This window comes from Nycticebus coucang, chromosome 3, assembly GCF_027406575.1.
Source record: "Nycticebus coucang isolate mNycCou1 chromosome 3, mNycCou1.pri, whole genome shotgun sequence".
NCBI lineage: Eukaryota > Metazoa > Chordata > Mammalia > Primates > Lorisidae > Nycticebus > Nycticebus coucang.
Window position 1 is genome coordinate 53,334,308 of NC_069782.1, and position 15,864 is coordinate 53,350,171.

General features: G+C 41.2%; 1 protein-coding gene across 3 annotated transcripts in view; it reads right to left on the minus strand.

The window, feature by feature from the left end:
* The window catches only part of MYRFL (myelin regulatory factor like), a 158,842-nt gene that overhangs the window by 105,520 nt on the left and 37,458 nt on the right, over nucleotides 1–15,864 (minus strand). For all 3 annotated transcript variants that reach the window (XR_008379010.1, XM_053585944.1, XM_053585945.1), the window contains exon 2: nucleotides 9,767–9,857. Coding sequence is in view for 2 of the 3 variants with exons in the window: in XM_053585944.1 (XP_053441919.1) it covers nucleotides 9,767–9,857 (91 nt within the window). In the remaining variant the exon portion in view is untranslated. The remainder of the gene's footprint in view (nucleotides 1–9,766; nucleotides 9,858–15,864) is intronic.

Here is a 15,864-nt window from a genome sequence, read left to right on the forward strand (position 1 = left end):
AAAGTCCAGTCTCCACTTTTCTGCAGTGTCCCTGGGTGCCTTCTCATGACACTGGATGCCCCTTGCCCAAAGCTTCCCTGCCCCTCACAGCGAGCTCAGCTCAGCAGAGTGCTTGGTACAGAGTTGGTACTTAACAAATACGAAAGACTAGTTTAAAGGACACGTGGCCATGAAGGTGCTGCACGTGTGAATTCATATGTCAAACGTGGACTCTCCTGACCTCCCCCACCCTCGACTCCTCTGCCCTTACCTCACTCAGTGACCTGAATCCACCTGCCCTGGTCTTGCTCTTCCCAACCGAGTGGCATGACAGCTGTAGAGTTCAGAGGAGCGGATGAGAATGGCCCACCCCAGGAGCAGGCAAAAGGAAATGCATTGTCTGTAGAGAATCTGAGAACAATACTTAAGCCCACAGAGAGCAGGTCTGCCTCTCATTATCACCATGCAGCCTGCATTACAGAGAGATGCCCGCGTGCCCTGCCAGGGCCCACTGCTCCTCCCACCCTGCCCCCCCATCTCTCTGCTAGGATTTCAGCTGCTTAGTTAATTGTCCTGCCCCATTCCCACTAGAAAATGGCTGTCACTGAAAGTATTTTCTCTCATTTTTCCTGTGTGTGATTTATCCTCTGGTGTGGACTTTCACATTAAGAACCTGTTTTAACACTGTGTGTGAGTGCACATGTTCTCCATGAGCAGTACCCAGTGGACAGGACCTGGTGGGTGTTCAATAAATACTGGGTCAAGCTTGGATTGGTTTCTAACCACCACCTGGAAGGTGGTATGGGAAAGGGCCCTGGCAGAAATGTTGTCAGTGAATGAAGAAGCCCAAGAAAAGCACTTCACAATATGGCACTGATAATCAAGGACAGGAAGACGCCCCTCCTGCCTCCAGCCCTGGGCTACACACCCCAGGGCCTGACCCTCTCACGCCCCCTCTAGCCCCAGGGCCTGACCCTCTCAGACACGTCCAGCCCTCCACCTGCACACTCCAGGACCTGATCCTCTCACGCCCGCTTCAGCCCTCTACTGGCACACCCCAGGGCCTGACCCTCTCACACCCATACAGCCCTCGGTTGCATACCCCAGGACTTGAACCTCTCATACCCCTCCAGCCCTCGGCTGTACATCCCAGGACCTGACCCTCTCATACCCCTCCAGCCCTCTACTGGCACACCCCAGGGCCTGACTCTCTCACACCCCCTCCATCCCACTACTGGCACACCCTAGGAACTGACCCTTTCACACCCCTCCAGCCCTCTACTGGCACACCCCAGGACCTGACCCTCTCCTACCTCTCTAGCCCTGTATTGGCACACCCCAGGGCCTGACCCTCTCACACCCCCTCCAGCCCTCAGCTATGAAACTGCTCTGGGCAGGTGCCACGCTACCCCTTGGTGTGTGTCGTCTCCTCCAATCTCTACAGGGAACTCTTCCTGACTCTAAAGCACAGGCAAAGGCACCAGGGCTGGATGGGGTTAAACAATTTACCCAAGATTGTTTGTGTAGCTCCTAGTGGAGCTAGAGTCAGGCGGCCTACCCCAGAGTTTAGCCTCTAAATGACAGAGTGTTTAAATGCAGACCATCCTACACAAATCATCACAGGGTATTTTATTTTGTACAAATATCTTCGGAATGGAGGAGAATCCGGCAATGCTCCAGCCCCGTCTTTCTCATACTACATCAGTTGCAGCTCAGCAGTCAAACCAGTCCTGGCCCTGAAGCCACCATGAGCAGGGTCTTGCCACAGAGCTGCGTGTGCTGGCTTCCTCCCTTCCACATCCACAGGAGTCAGATCCTCTCTGCTGATGGAGGAGCTGCCACAGCAGCTGCTACCTGATGCCACCACCACATGCCAACTTCCAAGTGAAACCTGCTCTATTAGGTGCTACGCTCAACCACTGGAATAAAGGAAAATGAAACTTGTGGTTGATTCTTTCACAGATCTAAGGTGTTGCCAAGGCCCCTCCTGCAGAGCACCTTCTCAATCATCGGAGCCTCCGCTGCGTCCCTGCTGCCCGTGTGCAGGGCCTCAAGACCACCTGTGCTCATTATTGTCTCTGCCTCCCCCAGCATAATTACTGTCACACAGCGAGCCATCCTGAGCCATCCTTAGGACAGGCCAGAGAAAGACTCAGGCCCCGAGGGCGGGTCTGACGTGCTCTGCTCAGCTCTCTGGGCACAGGGGAGCAAGCCTGGGAGTCCCACACAAACGGGAGGTCCTGCCCACACAGGGACCCAGGGGACAGTAGTGGCAAAGTGCCCAGCAAGTTACACAATCATGACATCACTGGGTATAGTTACCACAAAAACAGTGCCTTCTGGTGGGACCGTGGCAAAAATACCCAAACAACTTGAGCCACTCAATTATTTAAACCAAAGTGTATTAATTATTTGGTTTGGGATTTGGCAGGTGGTAAGGAAGGCGGCTTGCTGCTGTGAAGTAACCAGGGCTTCTCAGACTGTACTATGCATATGAACCCCACAGAACCCTGTGAAAAATGGAAATTCTGATTCAACTTCTCTGGGACTGGGCCTGAGATGCTAACATTTCTCTCTCCCAAGTGACACCAGTGCTGTGGCTCCCTGGTCCCCTTCTTGAGTAAAGGATGAAGCAAGTGGACCTTGGAGCATTTCTCAAGGAAACAAAGCCTGTCTTGAAGATTCCCCAGTCTCTTCCCAGAGCCTCCCTCCTACACACACACACACACACACACACACACTTCTTGTCCTTTTTCACTGTGGCCTCCAGGTTTTATGCTCACCTCTAAATCTGGCTCCCTCTCTCCAAGCACCGTTCCATACCTGGACATTTCCCAGTGTGTCCCAGCGACACTCACCTGTGTACCTGAACAGGGAAGACCTCAGCATGTTGCTTGAGACAGACAGCCATCCTGCACTCTACCATACAAGGAATTAGAGGGTTAAGGGAATTTTCAAAGAACAGCGTAGTAAAGGGACTGTCCCCAGCTCCACATGCCTGTTTCATTTACAGAAAAAGATGAGAAAGCCCTGACCAGCACCCCTGTGAGCAGAACCCCTGTGAGGGGAACCCCTGTGAGCAGAACCCCATGTGAGCGGAACCCCCTGTGAACAGCACCCCCTTTGCTCATGCACCAGCACACACCCCCTGAAGGGGATGTGGCCAGGTAAGCTCCAGGAAGTCTGCCCACCCCTTTTCTTCCCCGCACGGCCTTAGTACAGGCAAGGCTCCGAGAGTCTTGCAGTACAGACATTCATTTAGTGTCATTTAAGCCAGTGATTCACAAGTTTACTCACTGGTCGTGGAACTTTTATTTTTTCCCCACAGCATTTCCTGGGCAAGTTTCTCAGAGAGAGCATTGAAAGAAGTCTTTTTTTTTAACAAGGCAAAAAATCCATCTTTTGATATATTTGAGGTCTAAAAATCTGCCTATGAAATGCAAGTAGCTCTCAGCCATGTTACAGCCTCAGTCTCGCAGACCATTTAGACAAAGGGCTGTTGCTGACGTTCTTTAAAATCACAATTGGTAGGTGACACACTAGGAGGAAAGTGACTCCCAGTTTATAGTAAACCCAGGCCTCAATCCCAGCTCTGCCACTCCCAGGCAGGAAGGCCTGCACGGCAGGGTTGTGGTGAGAAGTGCCACCACCTGCATACAGAGCCTGGTATTGAGAAACAGAACATTTGGACGGGGTATGCAGAGGCAGTGATCCTTGGACCAGCCCAGGGTCCCTGCAGTCATGGACCAGACCTGGGCCTGCCTGTTCTCACCCAGATTTTTATGGCAGCTCCATTTAATTGCATGTGTCTGAGCATTATTTTTATCAAGTAATGACAGGTTATCTGATCAAAGGACTTTAATGAACGTGAACTCTGAGTCACACTTTTTTGGTATATAATTTTAGATGCATTTAATATGTTTCCCTGAACTTCATGTTCCTCTAAAACATCCCTTAAAATATCAATTAATCTAAAAATTTCATGCAGAAGAAAGGGCATGTGTCCCAGAACCAAGCTAGTGCTAATTTCAGCTTTGCTGCTTCTTGACCTATGGACAGTTACTCAGTCTCTCTGCCCAGTCTCTGAAATATGGATAACTCTATGTATACCTATTTGGCAGAGTTGTTAAGAGATGAAATGTGTAACATGTCATTTAATATGTAAAGTGCAGAGAACCATGCGTAACACTTAGAGAATGCTCAACGTTGCTGATCCCGCACCCATCTCACATGACACCCCCCACCTACCTCACCACACCCTCAGAGGCAGAGAGTGGATCCTATTGGGCAAACCAGTCCAACTTTCAACAGCAATGGGAAAGCCTAGGGGCAGATGCCTATGGTCCTGTAGGGAGAACCATTATTATCAAGGAGCTGAGAATCCCACACAGATTTCAGACCTCCCCAGTAGCTCAGAACACAGTATCCCAAAGTCTGAATCCTTAGCATGCTGGGGACTCTGGGCCCAGGGTGCGGGGAGGGTAGGAGCAGCCTCAGAGGCAAGACCGCTCTGATCCTCTCCCACCTGCCTGTCTCCCAGAGCAGGTCACAGAAATCAGAATTCTTCTCTCCAAATGAGTCATGGAAACCAGAACTCCTTCCCTCTAAGTAAGCCATAAAACCTAGAAAATTCACTCTCTCCCTTCTCCCATGAAGACCTTCGCTCCAGAGGGGTCCTGGTGCATTTCCCGGAGGTGGAATGATACACACAGCCCTCCAGAGACTCTGAACAGACAGGCCTTGCTGGTTTCCCCTCAGCCTGTTACCATTGGCTCACACCCTCCGCCCACTCGCATTTCCACATGGCTGAGTATTCTTCATCAAAACTAAGTATAAAAATAACAAGTTTTCTCGGGGTCTTGGGGTCTTTGTTTCCAAAGCCTCCTATGCCATAGAAAACTTAGATTAAGTAATTTTTTTGCACTTTTCTCTTGTTATGCTATCTTTTGTTATAGGAGCTTCAGCTGTGACCTTATGACAGGTATCACACATTTCCGCCCCTATAAAAGACAGATCTTTGAATAAAACCTTTCCTTACTTTTTCTTCCAAATAGCTAGAGGTCTTTCTGCTGGTTATAAAAGTGGTCTAGAGTATGATTGCACAGAACACCGGTAGAGTCAGTTGCACTTTCACTCCAGGAACAGACACTGTGGGGAGAGAGACTATTAGACAACTTCTGACAGGTTGTTTCTAGGCCAGAAAAAATTAGGATATATCAGTTGCCAACAGTTCTCTCCAGCTGTGGTGAGAGGAATGGGCAGGCAGGCACAGGGGCTGAAGTCAGCCCATGCGGTGCCTGGAGCAGGAAAGCCAACTCAGAGGATGGGCTGGGACATTTGGCAACCTACTGGGGGAGTGTGTGCAGGCACATGTGTGTGTGTGTCTGTGTGTGTGTGTGTGTGTTTAACATCCTTGCAAAATGTTGTGCTTCTTTTCTTCCCACAGTTTATCACCAAGGGTGTTTCTGTCGGTGAAGAGTGATAACAGCCAGGAACCAGAAATATCTGAAATAAGTTTAGCTATTATTCTGGATAATAATCGAGGCCTGATTTCACTGTCTTGGCAGAGGCAGGGGTGTTTGCGGGAGGCTGCGGTGGGCTCAGTAACAGAATGAAAGTGATGATGACAGAGAAGGGTTAGTGAATTTAAGGTTAGTTCAATAGGAATTATCCACTATGAACCTTAGAAAGAAAAAATGTTCAAAAAATGAACTGAGCTTTAGGGACCAAGGAAAAAAGATATTGGTACAGAAAAATTGATGTGAAGAAATAATGGCTAAAAATGTCTCAGATGTGGTGGAAAAGATAAATTTATGGAGTCAAATTTGAACAAATTCTAAATAGTATAATCTCAAAGAAAACCATGCCCACACCCAATACATCATACTCAGACTGCTGCAAACCAAAGATAAAGACATTGTCTTACAGCTGGAAAAAATGACATATCACATACATGGGGACAGTCCAAATAACTGTTCATTTCTCATCAAAAATCATGGAGGCCAGAACATTGTTAGCCAACAGTTTCAAGGTACTAGAGGGAAAAGCCCTATCAAACAAGAATTCTATATCTGGCAAAAATACTGTTTAAGAATAAAGGTGAATCAATTCTCAGCCATTTGGCTAAGATCAAGTGAAAGATGAAGGTGAGATGAAGGTATTTTCAGTGGAGGAAATCTAAGATCCTTCACGTGAAATGCTGAGGGAGTTCTGAAGATGGAAGAAAAATGACACCAGAGAGAATCACGAAACTTCCCAAATAAAGAAGATCAAAAATAATAGTAAATGCTTGGGTCCATATAATAGCCTGTTTTTTTCTCCTCTTAAATTCTTTAATATATATATGAATTTTGGTTTCAAACCAAGTATTACAGCATTGTCTCAGAGAGTTTTAAATATATGCAGTGGCAGTACGCATGACAGACACAGGGTACAGGGAGAGGGCCCAGGGGCCTTTATGTTTGCAAGCTTTCTACATTTCATGTGGAGTGGTAAAACATCTAAAAATTTACTGAAAGGTATGTAGATAACAGCCCCTGGAACTGTCACTCACACACACAAATAAATAAGTTAATTAAAAACTTAGGAAGAATTGAAAAGATAATCAATAATTTGAAATGGAATGCTGAACATCAAGAAATTTAAAAGAGGGCAGGAAAGGGGCGGAACAAGGACAAAAGGTAGAAGTCATGGACAGATATTTTTTTAAACAATAGACCTACATTTAACTTATCAATAATTACTTTAAATATAAATGATGTAAACAGAGACAAAAATTATCCAATTAGATAGGGAAAAAATACCTGATGATATGCTGAATGAAAGAAATTTACTTTAATTTTATAGACAGTTTACAAATTAAAGAATGGCCCTAAATAAATGGAGAGCTATACCATGTTAATCAATTGGAAGACTCAATTTTGCTAGGATGTCCAGTCTCCCTAAATAGATTTGTAAATATAATACAATTCTAATCAAAATCTCATCGGTATTATTGATTGATCGATTGATTGATTGATTGAGACAGGGTCTCATTCTGTCACCTGGGCTAGAGTGCAGTGACAACATGATAGCTCACTGCAACCTTAAACTCCTGAACTCAAGTGATCCTCCTGCCTCAGCCTCCAAATAGCTAGCACTACAGGCAGGCATCATCTCACCCAGATCTGAGTTTTCTTACTTTTTGTAGACACAGGGATCTCACTCTGTTGCTCAGGCTGGGCTTACACTCCTGGCTCCAAGTGATCCTCCTGCCTCAGTCTCCCAAAGTACTAAGATTACAGGTGTGAGTCACAGTGCCCAGCCCCAGCAGGATTATTTAGATGTTGAAAAGCTTATTCTAATACTTACATGGGAAGTCAAAAGGAGCTAGAATAACCAAAACAATTTTGAAAAAGAAGGCAAATTTGGAGGATTTACACTGTATGATCTTAAGACAAACAATAGACTACTGTACAGTAATGAAGATAGTGTATAGGGATCAAGATAATGTGGTATTGGTAAAATAATGGGCACACAAATCAATGGAATAGAATAGGGATCTAGAAATAGACCCACACACATATAGTTAATTGATTTTTTACAATAGTACAAAGGCAATTTAATCAAGAAAGGCTACTTGACACATGATTATTGGCCATCATGTGCAAAGGTTAATTTCAACCTATAGGAAACCATATGCAAAAATTAATTCTAAATGGATTATGGACCTAAATGTAAAATGTAAAACTCTAAAACTTTAGAAGAAAATGGAAATCTTTGGGAACATAGGCTAGACAAAAATCTACATTTCTTAGCTATAAGCATAAGCCATATAAGTAAAATTTAATAAATTGTACATTAACAAAATTAAAACTTTGGTTCTGAGAAAGACGCTGTTAAAAGAATAAAAACATAAGTTACAAACTGGGAGAGAAAATATTTACAAATCATAAACCTAACAAAGTTCTTACATCTGGAATACTGAAATATTTTTCCAAATTCAAAAATTAGAAAATAACCCCAATTTCTTAAAATAGGCAAAAGATTCAAATAGCCACTCCACCAAAAAAACATGAATGGCAAACAAGGACATGAAATTAAATAAGACATCACTAGTCATTAGAAAAATGCACACTAAAGCCAGGCCCGGTGGCTCACATCTGTCAGCCTAGCTGGGAGGCCAAGGTTCATGGATGGCTTGAACTCTATTGTTCAAGACCAGCCTGAGCAAGAGGGAGACCCCATTTCTACTAAAATTAGAAAACTAGCTGGTGGGCACCTATAGTCCCAGCTTGAGAGACTGGGATAAGATGGATTACTTGAGCCCAGGAGTTTGGGGTTGCTGTGAGCTATGATTTAGCCTGGGGCAATAGAGTGAAACTCTGTCTCAAAAAAAAAAGAAAAATGTGCATTAAAACATGAAATACCACTACAACCCTATTAGAATGGCTGTAATAATTTTTTTTAACTCCAAAAAGAAAGAACTGATGATGAAGAGAAGCAACTAGATATCTCAGACATGGTGAGTGATGATGTCAATGGTACAGCCGCTCCAGAAAATCTGGCCATTTTTACAGCTAAGCTTCCACTTACAACATGACCCAGCAGTCTTTATTCTAAGTGTTTGCTGTAGAGAAATTAAAACTCTTGATCACACAGAAACATGCACATGAATATTTATAAATCATTACTCATAATTTCCAAAAATGGAAATACTTCAAATGTCCTTGAATGTATGAATGAATAAATAAACTATGTTATAACCATTTGAAAGCTTCTTTCTCAGAAATAAAAATATATATATATATATATATATATATATATATATATAAATCAAAGACTTTTTCTAAGTGAAAGAAGGCAGACTCAAAAGATTATAAACTATATGGTTGAATTTATGTGACATTCTGGAAAAAGCAAAACTATAGGTCCAAAGAACAGACTGGTGGTTACCAGGGGTTGGGAGTAGCAGGGGGGTTGGGCAGCATAAAGGAAATTTTTCAGGTGAGGGAAGTGCTGTGTATCACAATTATGATAGTGATTATATGATGCTATGAATTTGTCACAACTCATAGAACTTGGGCGGTGCCTGTGGCTCAAGGAGTAGGGCGCCATCCCCATATGCCAGAGGTGGCAGGTTCAAACACAGCCCCGGCCAAAAACTGCAAAAAAAAAGAAACTCATAAAACTTTATACAAAAAGTTTATATTTATTATTAAATTAGTTTATTATATTTAACTTTACTATATGTAAATTAAGAATAAAAAAAGAAAGCTGGCATGGTTATAGTAACATCAGAAAATAAGAACTCAATGAGATAGAAAACAAGAAAAAAATATACAAATTTAACCAAAAGTAGGTTCTTTCAAAGGTTAAGAACATGGATAAACATGGATAAACCTCTTTTCAGATTGATCAAGAAAAAAAGACACAAATTACTAATATTAAAAACAAAAAGATCATTACTACAGATCCTACAGACATGAAAAATATAATATTGAAATAGGAGTTTGACAACTTAGATGAATCTGGACAAATTCACTGAAAGACACAAACTGCCGAAGACTACCGAGAGATAAGCTGAGCAGCTCTATGTCTATTAAAGAAACTGAATTTGGGCAGAAGGTGAGGAGCTGGTGTACTTCCAACAAAGAAAACTCCAGGACCAGTGCCTTCACTGATGAAATTTGTCAAAAATTTGTAGAAGCAATAATACCAAACTAAAGAGGAAGGGACACTTCCCAGGTCATTTAATTATTTCTTAATTTTTGAAACATCAAGTGAGAGCAGTGCTCTCAATACTTACAAGGCCCCCAAATCAAAGTCATTGCCCAAGAACTCCTCCAGCATTCTCGTATCCAAGGCCAGGTTCTCCAGGGTGCCATTGGCCCCCTGCGCTGCAAAACCAAATTGAAAATCTTGAGAACCATAAAGATTTCACTTGACAAGTTTTTAAGGTCAAGGACTGTGTCTTTCTTACTGTACCCGCAAGAATCTATAGCATAAAAGAGGCAAGAAGTAAAAATTCATTGCACAGATGGGTGGGTGGGTGAACAGATGCATGAAAATATAGTTCATAGGTGGGCTGGAGAAATTACTTCCAGCTAAGTTCAAGAAGAATTTAATATCTTGCTTCCCATTTTTGTTAGACTTCCCAAAGTGTATTTCTGCCCTTTTTCTTAGTTTGCATAATGAAAATAAGTTTTTGATTATCACAAATATGTTCGAATTTTTTTTAAATCATAGCTGTGTACATTAATGTGATAATTGGGCACCATACACTGGTTTTATAGACAGTTTGACACATTTTCATCACACTGGTTAACATAGCCTTCCTGGCATTTTCTTAGTTATTGTGTTAAGACATTTATATTCTACATTTACTAAGTTTCACATATACCCTTGTAAGATGCACCACAGGTGTAATCCCACCAATCACCCTCCCTCTGCCCATCCTCCCCCTCCCTCCCATCCCTCTCCCCGTTCCCGAAATTCTTAGGTTATAACTGGGTTATAGCTTTCATGTGAAAGCCATAAATTAGTTTCATAGTAGTGCTGAGTACATTGGATACCTTTTATTCCATTCTTGAGATACTTTACCAAGAAGAATATGTTCCAGCTCAGTCCATGTAAACATGAAAGAGGTAAAGTCTCCATCTTTCTTTAAGGCTGCATAATATTCCATGGTGTACATATACCACAATTTATTAATCCATTTGTGGATCGATGAGCACTTAGGCTTTTTCCATGACTTAGCAATTATGAATTGGGCTGCAATAAACATTCTGGTACAAACATCTTTGTTATAATGTGATTTTTGGTCTTCTGGGTATATGCCTAGTAGAGGAATTATAGGATTGAATGGCAGATGTACTTTTAGATCTCTAAGTGTTCTCCATACATCTTTCCAAAAGGAATGTATTACTTTGCATTTCCACCAGCAGTGTAGAAGTGTTCCCTTTTATCCACATCCATGCCAACATCCCTGGTCTTGAGATTTTGTGATATGGGCTAATCTTACTGGAGTTAGATAATATCTCAAAGTAGTTTTGATTTGTATTTCTCTGATGATTAAAGATGCATTTTTTCATATGTCTGTGGGCTGTGTGCCTATCTTATTCAGAGAAGTTTCTCTTCAAGTCCCTTGCCCACCTTGAGATGGGATCACTTGTTCTTTTCCTGCTTATACATTTGAGTTCTCCGTGGATTCTGGTTATTAAACATTTGTCAGAGACATAACCTGCAAATATATTGTCCCATTCTGAGGGCTGTTTGCTTGCTTTACTTACAGTGTTCTTGGCTGTGCAGGAGCTTTTTAGTTTGATCAGGTCCCAGTAGTGTATTTTTGAAGCTGCTTCAATTGCCCAGGGGGTCCTTCTCATAAAAAACTCACCCAATCCAATTTCTTCAAGGGTTTTCCCTACACTCTCTTCTAGTATTTTTATAGTTTCATGTCTTAAGTTTAAATCTTTTATCCAGTGAGAGTCTATCTTAGTTAATGGTGAAAGGTGTGGGTCCAGTTTCAGTCTTCTACAGATTGCCAGCCAGTTCACCCAGCACCATTTGTTAAACAGGGAATCTTTTCCCCACTGAATGTTTTTAATTGACTTGTCAAAAATCAAATAATGGTAAGTAGCTGGATTCATCTCTTTGTTCTCTATTCTGTTCTAGACATCTACTTCTCTGTTTTTGTGCCAGTACCATGCTGTTTTGATCACTATCGATTTATAGTATAGTCTGAGGTCTGGTAGCATGATTCCTCCTGCTTTGTTTTTATTTCTGAGTAATGTCTTGGCTATTCGAGGTTTTATCTGATTCCATATAAAACAAATTATTATTTTTTCAAGATCTATAAAGGATGACAGTGGAGCTTTAATAGGGATTGCATTAAAATTGTATGTTGCTTTGGGTAGTATGGACATTTTAACAATGTTGATTCTTCCCAGCCATGAGCATGGTATGTTTTTTCCATTTGTTAATATTTTCAGCTATTTCTTTTCTTAGAGTTTCATGGTTCTCTTTAAACAGATCTTTTACATCCTTTGTTAGATAAACTCCCAAATATTTCATCTTCCTTGGCACTACTGTGAATGGGATAGAGTCCTTAACTGTTTTTTCAGCTTGACTATTGTTGGTATATATAAAGGCTACCGATTTATGAATGTTGATTTTGTAACCTGAGACGCTGCTGTATTCCTTGATCACTACTAGGAGTTTTGTTGTAGAATCCCTGGTGTTTTCCAGATATACAATCATATCATCTGTGAAGAGCGAAAGTTTGATCTCTTCTGACCCTTGATCGCCTTGTCTTCCCTAATTGCGGTGGCTAAAACTTCCATTACAATGTTAAAGAGCAGTGGAGACAATGGGCAGCCTTCTCTGGTTCCTGATCTGAGTGGAAATGATTTCAGTTTAACTCCATTCAATACAATATTGGCTATGGGTTTGCTATAGATGGCCTCTATCATTTTTTTAAAATGTCTCTTCTATACCAATTTTCTCAAGTGATCTGATCATGAAGGGATGCTGTATATTATCAAAAGCTTTTTCTGCATCAATTGAGAGAATCATATGGTCTTTGTTTTTTAATTTGTTTATGTGCTGAATTATACTTACAGATTTACGGATATTGAACCAGCCTTGAGACCCTGGGATAAAACCGACTTGGTCATGATGTATAATTTGTTTGATGTGTTGCTAGATTCTCTTTGTTATGATCTTGTTGAATAGTTTTGCATCTATATTCATTAGTGATATTGGTCTATAATTTTCTTTTCTTTTGGGTCTTTTCCTGGTTTGGGGATCAGGGTGATGTTTGCTTCATAGAACGTGTTATGTAGTCTTCCTTCTTTTTCTACATTTTGGAACAGGTTGAGTAACATAGGTACTAGTTCCTCTTTAAAGGTTTGGTGGAATTCTGAGGTGAAGCCATTTGGTCCAGGGCTTTTCTTTTTAGGGAGATTTTGTATGGTTAATGCTATTTCAGAACTTGACATTGGCCTGTTCAACATTTACACTTGATCCTGGCTGAGTCTTGGAAAGTGAGGGGCTTCCAAGTATTGGTCAATTTCCTTCATATTTTTATATTTCTGAGAATAAAGTTTCTTGTAATATTCATTAAGGATTTTTTGAATTTCTGAGGAGTCAGTTGTTATTTCATCTTTGTCATTTCTGATTGATGAGATTAGAGATTTTACTCTTTTTTTCCAGGTTAGGTTAGCCAAAGGTTTATCTATTTTGTTGACCATTTCAATAAATAAACTTTTTGATTTATTGATCTGTTGTATAATTCTTTCGTTTTCAATTTCATTTAATTCTTCTCTAATTTTGGTTATTTCTTTTCTTCTACTGGGTTTGGGGTTGGAATGTTCTTCCTTTTCCAGTTGCTTGAGATGTCCCATTAAGTTCTTAACTTCCTCTCTTTCCGTTCTCTTGAGGAAGGCTTGCTGTGCTATAAATGTCCCTCTGAGGACTGCCTTTGAGGTATCCCAGAGGTTCTCATAATTTGTGTCCTCATTGTCGTTTTGTTCCAAAAACTTGGCAATTTCCTTCTTAATCTCATCTATGACCCAGCTATCATTCAGCTTAAGTTTATTTAACTTCTATGGTTTGTAGGAGTATGCAGGTTCCTGTTGTTACTGAGTTCAACTTTTATTCCATGGTGGCCCGAGAAGATGCAAGGAATAATTTCTATTCCTTTGAATTTACTGAGGTTAGACTTGTGACTCTAGATGTGATCAATATTGGCGTATGTTCCGTGGGCTGATGAGAAGTATGTGTATTCAGTTTTGTTCAGATGAAATGTTCTGTAGATGTCTGCTAAATCCAAATGTTGGATGGTTAGGTTTAAATCTAAAATTTCTTTGCTCAGCTTCTTATTGGAGGATTGATCCAACACTGCCAAAGGAGTGTCGAAATCTCAGACTATTATGAAGCTGGAGGAAATCAAGTTGCTCATGTCTGTTAGAGATTTCTTATAAATTGAGGTGCATTCTGGTTGGGTGCATAAATATTAATAATTGAAATCTCATCATATTGAGTATTATTCTTAACAAATATGATGTGACCATCCTTATCCTTCCTCACTTTTGTTGGTTTAAAACCTATTGTGTCTGCAAATGGAATTGCAATACCTGCTTTTTTCTGATTACCATTTGCCTGAAATATGGACGACCATCCTTTCACCCTGAGTATATATTTATCTTTTAAGGTAAGATGTCACTCTTGTATGCACAAAACATCTGGCCTGAGTTTTTGTATCCAGTCAGCTAACCTGTGTCTCTTTAGAGGACAGTTTAAGCCATTCACATTAATGGAGAATATTGATAAGTCTGGTAAAATTTTGGATACTGAGTTTTTCGAAAGTCCAGTGGACATTTTTAATCCGTTCACCACTGTGGAAGTTGGAGTTTGATCAAAAGTTTCTGAGTGAGTTTACTTTTGTGGTAGAGGATTGGGCTGGTCATTATGGAAGACAGGTCTGAGAATATCCTGAAGAGTTGTTTCGGTTGTGGCAAATTTCCTTTTTTAAATATGAATGTCATTAAAGTATTTAATTTCTCCATCATAAATGAAACTCAGTTTAGCTGGATACGGGATCCAGGGTTGAAAGTTATTTTGCTTTAGGAGATTAAAAGTTGATGACCACCCTCTTTTGGCTTGAAAAGTTTCAGCAGAGAGATCTGCAGTCATTCTAATATTCTTCCCTTTGTAGGCAAAGGATTTCTTACGTCTGGCTGCTTTCAAAATTTTCTCCTTCATATTAACTTTAGTGAAGTTAATTATGATATGCCTGGGGGATGTCTTATTCGGATTGAGTCGTGCTGCGGTTCTGAAACTGTCCACTATCTGAATTTCAGAATCTCTTGGCATGTCTGGAAAATTCTCTTTCATAATTTCATGGAGAAGGGCCTCTGTGCCTTGCGAGGCCGCTTCATCACTTTCAGGGATTCCAATGAGGCAGATATTAGCCTTCTTCGAATTATCCTAGAGCTCTCTGAGAGAATGATCCATTTTTGCTCTCCATTTCTCTTCCTCTTTGAGAGTTCGGGAGTGTTCAAAGGCTTTGTCTTCAGTGTCAGAAATCCTTTCTTCTGTTTGCTCCACTCTGTTACTGAGGAATTCTACTGTATTTTTCAGATCTTTGAGGGCTGCAAATTCTTGCTTCAGTGCATCAGTATCTTTGGTGGTTTTGTCTTTAAATTCGTTAAATTCTTGAGACAACTTTTGAATTTCTCCTCGAATTTCTAATTCCGACTTTTGAATTTCTCCTCGAATCTCTAATTCCAAATTTTCCTCCATTCTATTAATCTTGTTTTCAATCCAAATTCTGAATTCAATTTCTGACATCTCGGCCAGCTGTTTATGAATGGGATCTTCAGTTACATCTGCCATATCTTTCCTTGGGGTGATTGATCTATTCTGGCCATTCATGTTACCAGAGTTTTTCTGCTGATTCTGCCCATGATTATTTTACACCATTTGATTTTTCCCCTGGAGCTTTGCTGAGGACCCGTACATTGCTATGGCCTGAGAAACTGGGGAACTGTTTTGTGTGGTGGGGCTAAGTGGTTCTCTCTTGTTTTCACCTGGTCTTTGTCTGACCCTAGTGAAACAGTTACTCTGGGTTGAAGTCTCAGCTGTGGAGAAATACAGCAATTAAGTCACCCCGCCCTCCTCAGGCAACAATTGGAAAAGGAAAATCAAACCTTCCTAAAACCACACACCAAGGGCACCACTTGAATAGTCCTCAGGCGATTGGCTCAGTTCAGAAGGTCCAAATCAATTGTTTCAGTCAGCACCTGTCTCAGGTGCGAGAGTTTAAAAGGTCTCTGGCAACTGGATTGCAGGGGTCTGGTGGCAACTCAGATATGACTTGCTCCAGTGCTCCATAAAGTCAGGAGG